Raw genomic sequence first — 7,171 nt, 5'->3', positions numbered from 1 at the left:
ACCATTGCTTCTAAGCTTAATTTCTGGCCAGGGGAAGGGCGAATGCCACTCCTTTTCCCTCTGTAGCTTCACCACTACATGTATGACAACAACTTATCGAAAATGTGTAACAACGACGAATGGCACCACTGCAGGGGTTATTGGGGCCGGCATTGTGGACCTCACATCGTCCCTCTCTCTTCACCATTGCTTACTTGTTCCATCATTGTCTCATCATTTATTATCTATCCCTCAAGTTACTGAGCAATTGGATTGTGTTGTACTTACGTACCCATTTTTTTTTACTTCTGGATATTCAAACCAAGGAGATAATTGGGCGTGTTACTAAGAGAGAGGGGTTGTATTATGTGGATGATGTCGTTCCTGGTAGAATAAAAGATTATTTCCGTTTGATCTTGTGCATTCAGATGTCTGGGGGCCTTCGCCTATTAGTACCGTTTCAGGGGTTAATTTGTTTGTTACGTTTGTGGATGATTGCACTCGTATGACATGGATATATGTGTTGAAAAATAAAAGTGATGTTAGTATGATTATTCGGTCTTTCTCTCAGATGATTGATATACAATATTCTTCCGTTATTAAGGTTCTCCACTCTGATAACGGAGGTGAATATGTTAACTCTGAGCTATCTTCCTTTCTCTGTGATAAAAGAATTCTCTATGAAACAACTTGTCCTCATACCCCACAACAAAAATGGGGTTGCTGAAAGAAAGAATTGTCATATTTTAGAAAACGCTCGTGCATTGGTTATTGGTGCGTCCATACCTAAGCGTTTTTGGCCTGAAGCCATCACATATGCAGTTTATGTAATTAATCGAATGCCATCTCGGGTTGTAGAATTCCATACCCTACTCCAAGTATTGACGAAACATGTTCTTGTTGTATCTACCAATACTCGTACTCCTCAGGTGTTTAGGTGTGTTGCTTATGTTCATATTCACAAGATTCAGCGTAGTAAACTAGATCCTTGTGCTCTTTGGTGTGTATTCGTTGGGTTTGCATCCTAACAGAAAGCTTATAAATGCTACCACCCTGAAACCTGACACATATATGTGACAATGGATGTTATTTTTTCTGAATTAGAATATTTTTATACTCCGGTATCATTACCTTCAGATCACAAGGGGAAGAATGCTAGTATTTGTGATCTTGATGGTGATTTTGGGCGGTTGGATGTACAGGAAGACATCATAATTGCTTCAGGGAGAGTGAATCGTGACAAACTCATGCAAACTGGTGTAGCAATGTCGCGGTCCATTCCTACCGAGATTGCTGAAGGTCTTCGGATGACGTCTGCCAAGAGTAGTGCAGAATTTCAGCAAGGCCTTGCCGAGGAAGAATGTGTTGGCGTTTAGCTAGCTTCTGCCGAAGAAGAAACAACACCACAACAGGTTGATGCCGAGCCTAGTACTACCGGGACTCTTGTCGAGCATGCTTCCCCCTCTCTCTAGCTCAATAGTGTCGTTGTCCAATACGTCTTCTCTAAATATCCCTAAGGTAAGTATGATTGATGCTCATGTAACTAATGATGTTATAAGTACATATAAGTTGCCACAAGATAAAATCATGGTGTACCTCCTGACATGTTTTCTCCCGAATGAAAAGTGAAGTATCCAATAGCCAATTATGAGTCATGTAAAAATCTTTCAGCCGAATGTCAAGCTTGGGTGAACAATGTGCAGTCAATTCAATTACCAACTCGAGTGGATGATGCTTTGAAGAATCAAAAATGGGTTGAATCAATGGAAGAAGAGATGATGGCACTACAAAAAAATAATACATGGGAAGTAATGGAACTACCAAAGAAAAAAAAAAGTTGGGTGCCCATGGGTTTTTACATTTAAATACAAGTTTGATGGATCACTAGACATGTACAAAGCAAGATTGGTAGCAAAAGGATATACTCAAACATATGGTGTTGATTATCAGGAAACTTTTTATCCGATAGCTAAGATGAATACGGTACGAGTTCTTATCTCATTAGCTGCAAATTTGGATTGGCCATTGAAACAGTACGAGTTCTTTTTCTTAATGGACATCTGGATGAGGAAGTGTATATGGATTTTCCTGCGGGATATGGTGCTAGAGGGAAAACTGGAGTGTGCTGATTGTGAAAGTCACTTTATGGGCTTAAGCAGTCACCTCGTGCATGGTTTGGGAGGTTCACTCAGGCCATGAGAAAGAATGAGTATTATCAAAGTCATTCTGATCATACGCTATTTTTGAAATGGAGAAGTGGTAAAGTAATAGCCTTAATTATTTATGTGGATGATATGATAAAAACAGGTGATGATTCAGATGAGATTGTCAAACTAGAAAAAAAAACCTTGCTACCGAGTTTGAGATGAAGAATTTGGGTGATTTAAAATATTTTCTTGGAGTCGAGGTTGCTCGTTCGTCCAAAGGTATTTTCTTGTCTCAACAAAAATATGTTCTAGATTTGTTAAAGGAAACATGTATGCTTGGGTGTAAACCTGTGGATACTCCTATTGTGGAGAAACATCACTTGGAAATTTATCCGGATCAGGAACTAGTGGATAAAGGCAGATATCAGAGATTGGTAGGGAGATTAATTTATTTAGCTCACACTCGTCCAGATATAGCTTATGTAGTGAGTGTGGTGAGTCAATTTATGCACTCACCAAGTGTGGATCATATGGCTACGGTTATGCGGATTTTAGCATATTTAAAATCTGCTCAAGGGAAGGGAATTTTGTATAAAAAATCACGTTCATATAAGAATTGAGGGGTTTACTGATGCTGATTGGGCAGGTGATGTGACTGATAGACGTTCTACATCTGGATACTTTACGTTCGTTGGACGAAATTTAGTTACTTGGAGAAGTAAGAAACAAAAGGTGGTGTCTAGGTCTTCTGCGGAGGTTGAGTTTAGAGGCATGGCACATGAAGTGTGTGAAGTCCTTTGGTTGCATAAGTTGCTTTGGGGTCTTGGTTTCAAACAGAAGGAGGCAATGAATTTGTATTGTAACAATAAGTCGGCAAGAGAGATCAAAGAGAATTCAGTACAACATGACAGAACGAAGCATGTGGAGGTTGATCGACACTTCATTAAGGAAAAGCTTGAGAAGAAGATTGTGTCAATACCGTTCATGAACTCGGAAGAGCAACTTGCAGATATTCTCACTCATGCCGTGTGTAGTAGGTTTTTTGGTGACTCACTTATCAAATTGGGCATGTGTGACATCTATGCTCCAACTTGAGGGGGAGTATTGGCGTGAGTAATCTTTAGGGAAATAGGAATGTAAATATTGTGTAAATATTAGAGTCCTTTACTAGGAAGGATATCTCTTTGTGTCATTTTTTTGTTTCTTTGGAAAACAAGGACTGTACGTACTTATATACCAAATTTTGCAATACATGAAAATTAAGCTGTAAATTTCTATTATACGTGTGTTAAGAGATTCCTTCTAGATGTTCTCAATCTACAAATCTCAGAGGTTACTGTTGGAAACTTGGAGTCAAAATCATACATTATAACCAATATATATCACCAAATTACATGCCTAAATAATTAATGAATCCTCACCTCAAATTAATTTACTGAAATATCTTCTCCTGGTGGTCCACCATTTTAATTTTCTTTGGATGAATGTGGTGGGCATGCATCTTAATTGACTGCTAACCAATCATATTTTCCATATTATATATGACAAAATTCACAATTGACAATTCAAAAGCAGAAAGTTTATATATATCTTTATCCAAAGATTTTCAATAATGCACTCAAATTTTCATAGTCTTGTTGTAGAAACTTCTCATAGATCCAAATCTTGACATAACTACTTATTCACGCAAGGAAAAAGACGTAACTCTATACATGTGAAGGAGCAAGAAAGTTTTCTCTTCTCACTAAGAGAGACGAAATATTGGAGGAAAACTCTTGTAATTTAAGATGCAAACCCAAAGTTGTACGTAGCATCTTGCAATAGTAGTGTATGATAACTTTTAGTTGTTGAATTTCTGTTCGGGGGTGTTCGCCGGGACCTGACGATGCGAATGAACTCACATTAGTTATCTAAAAAGGAATGTAAGTAGTTTCTGCAAATGCAAAAGACTACAGAATAATCTATGAAGTTATAAATGTTCAGTAATTTACTTTTGGTAGCAACAAGATGACCTAACCCTAACTCTTCATTGAATTTACTTTCTTAATTATAATTTGACCCCATTTTGAATACATTAGAAAGGATTTATAAACCGCAATATACAGCAGAAACTCGTTAGTTGTACTCACCCCAACGGATGTCACAAAATTGCATACCGCACATTTGACAGATCTTGCTCCATATTGATACATTAACAGCATCCTGCAGTTCCCACAATTCACATGTGCAACCTGATTTGCTGTCACAAATGCACATTTGATTCTTATGTCCATTTGACTGATTAAGAGAAAAAACATTGCATCTCTCAGTGATTCAATTTATACCTTCCAAGGCTAGATTGACCGTGTGACAGCAAGAACATTGAACACTCGTTGCTCCACGGATATACATGAGTAGGGTGTGGCATCCTCCGCAGACTAGCTGTGCCATTTCTGTGCCTGCTCAGAGTGACACATGAATTTTATTACATTTAGGCTTTGCTAAATTTACGGTCGAAATTACATCAAATTTATTTCAAGAACGAAAATGAATACATACCAGGAGGCGGCACAGCAGTCACGGCATTGCAAACAGCACAGCATACAGAGGTGGCTCCAACAGGATAGAGTAAAAGGTTCCGGCATCCAGAGCACACAAGCTGGCTCTGTGCACCTGAAGAACAACAAAGTTTGTTTTCATAGATAACTGAATCATTAATTGACATGGATTGGTCGGTTGTAAAATTGATGAGCATGTAAAGTATTGATGCAGTGCAGACCCGAAAATTCACTACTAATATATGACTTAAGCAACAATCCTAGCCGAATATTTGTTCAAAAACAAATTTTCTCTGAGAACTGAAAACAAAGAAAGCTTAACGCAAGCGACATAAGCAACAATCCTAACCCAATAAACGGAAAATCAAAAGCAAAATTGTGTGACATTTGGTTTGTTACACCAATTTTGTGCAATGTCCAGAATTCTAAGCCGATCCATCATTTTTCTCAGCAGGAAAATAGACAGAAAATTCACATTTTTTTAAGCCAAATAAATGAAATAAATTTGACAGATGGTGAGTATTTTGCTAGATACCATTTGCAGGTGGTGATGTGTATGGTGGTGGTGGTGGTGGTGCTGGAGGAGGAGTTGGATATGGGGCAAGTGGTACTGGCATTATCAAATCAAATCTCTCCTGTAAAACTCCTTTTATTATTTATCTCTCCTCCTACTTCTTAGCTTCTAAAAGCCAACTGCCTCAGATCCAGGGGACATCACATTCTTCTTACCATTCCTGGAAACACGGAAAACAAATCAAATACCACTTGAATTAAAATAAACACAAAATTAACCCTATTTTTTGTATATATAACATCTAAACAGGATTATATATACAATTCATAATTTCATAGACAATTGGAGGAGCAGTTGAAGAGGAAAATCTCGAGAGATGCATTGTCTAATTTCAAATAGTTAAATTAAATACAAATTTATTGAAAGCTATAGGATACCTTACGTTAAATGAAGATGCCCAGAAAGAGAAAGAAAAGCATGACAAGAAAGGGTATGCAATGGATTTCAGTTGAAAAACCTTAATTGGGGCAAGCAGCAAACACACATGCCTTTATTTATTTGCCACTTGCAGATCAAGTGGAAGAGAGCGAGAGAGCGAGAGAGAGAGAGAGATTACTATTTAGAAAGAGAGGTGTTAAAACAAGAAAAAACTTTGCACTGAATGACTGAATTTACGTGGCTAAATTTTGACAGTAAAAATCTAACTGTTCAAACATCAATGTATCTGAACAAAAAGAAAATATCGATGCATTCTATACACCGATGCATTATAAAAATAAATAAATAAATAAATAAAACCCTAAAAGGCTAAAACAAGATTTCCTACCTACCTGTTTTCCCCACACTGATTAGTTCATTTAATTTCTTAAGCTGCAATGAGACTTTCATGGTCTCCTTTTTTCCTAAAGATAGATGGGGGGTGATTAACTTCCATGTTTCTGCTGGTGGTATATCAAGATCAACTTTGTGAGGCACACTGCTGGACCTACACAGCTCCCCTCCCCTCTCTCCCTCGCTCTCTCTCTCTCTCTCTCTCTCTCTCTCTCTCTCTCTCTCTCTAGTCTCTACTGGTGTGCACTGCATGCACGTGAGTGAAACAATCAGCCACACGCTCTCCTTTGGGAAGGAGCATTGGACGGTCTGCAGTGAACCACGCGAGTCGAAGGAATAATCAGGGCCTTATGTGAAAAGGCTATCGATCGACCATGAAATGAAATGCAAAGTACTTTAACAAATTAGGTGGTGGTCCTGCATCTTTTTTCATTATTATTATGGTCTTTTGGATATACGTATATAGTTGAGGGAGACGAGTTGAGAGTAAAAGTTCGATCGCTATCTCATCTGTACTCTACATAAAATTCAGTATAAACAAGTAGTACACACACATACATCGTAACTTGCATTTACCATCCTTTTCATATCTTGACGGTGCAGCATTTTTTGATTTTTGATTGTTGGAAACGTAACAGGTGCTACTGCCCACTTGTATGCATTCTGCTGGTAAGCTTGTAATCATCATTTCAACAAACAGTGATTGGCTAGTATAGACTGTATAGTGCTATCGAGTACAAATCTACAGAATATAATTAGTACATTGTTGCCTCGTTTGTTATAGAGGAATTGCTTGAAGATGATATTCGCTATATTAAAGACATTTTGAAAAGAAAAAAAAAACGGCAATTTCCTTATTTTTTCCAAATTGAAGGTTAGTCATTAGGAATAGTAGTACCCTACAAACTTAGACAAATTATGGAAGTTTTTATCCATTTTTTTCTTCAAAATGTCTTAATACAGTATATAATCTTATCCGATCCCATATTCTCTAACAAAGGAGGTATGTCAGTATTAACAAATGCAAACACAATATGTATCTAACAAATATCGACAATGCATCAAGTTCTTCGGATTGGTACCCCATATATACTAAGCATAGTTATTCCATTTTTTTTAAGGTGCTACGTAGCTACTACATATATATTGGGTCGTTTTTTTAT

The 7,171-nt window shown here is 37.5% G+C and overlaps 1 protein-coding gene across 3 annotated transcripts; it reads right to left on the bottom strand.

Moving 5' to 3' along the window:
* Positions 1-3,683: 3,683 nt before the first annotated feature.
* Positions 3,684-6,169, bottom strand: LOC126627001 (protein LOL1). 3 transcript variants are annotated; one of them, XM_050296416.1, is made up of 6 exons: positions 6,008-6,169; positions 5,199-5,397; positions 4,665-4,778; positions 4,451-4,564; positions 4,256-4,365; positions 3,684-4,005 (listed from the first exon to the last, which is right to left on the bottom strand). In XM_050296416.1, the coding sequence occupies exons 2-6, from the start codon at positions 5,278-5,280 to the stop codon at positions 3,967-3,969; spliced, it is 459 nt and encodes a 152-aa protein (XP_050152373.1). In that variant the 5' UTR covers positions 5,281-5,397; positions 6,008-6,169; the 3' UTR covers positions 3,684-3,966. The 3 variants fall into 3 exon arrangements, with proteins under 3 accessions (XP_050152373.1, XP_050152374.1, XP_050152372.1); XM_050296417.1 differs by having other exon boundaries at positions 6,004-6,146; XM_050296415.1 differs by lacking the exon at positions 6,008-6,169 and adding an exon at positions 5,615-5,827.
* Positions 6,170-7,171: the final 1,002 nt, after the last annotated feature.

This window comes from Malus sylvestris, chromosome 6 (assembly GCF_916048215.2).
Source record: "Malus sylvestris chromosome 6, drMalSylv7.2, whole genome shotgun sequence".
Classification (NCBI taxonomy): Eukaryota; Viridiplantae; Streptophyta; class Magnoliopsida; order Rosales; family Rosaceae; genus Malus; species Malus sylvestris.
This window is presented reverse-complemented; position numbering and strand designations above follow the sequence as displayed.

Excerpts from the sequence above, each read along its gene's own strand:
- LOC126627001 (XM_050296416.1), bottom strand. The coding sequence starts at position 5,280 with ATGCCAGTACCACTTGCCCCATATCCAACTCCTCCTCCAGCACCACCA. Across the intron at positions 4,779-5,198 it reads CACATCACCACCTGCAAATG|GTGCACAGAGCCAGCTTGTG; the intron begins GTATCTAGCAAA and ends GTTGTTCTTCAG. Across the intron at positions 4,565-4,664 it reads GACTGCTGTGCCGCCTCCTG|GCACAGAAATGGCACAGCTA; the intron begins GTATGTATTCAT and ends CACTCTGAGCAG.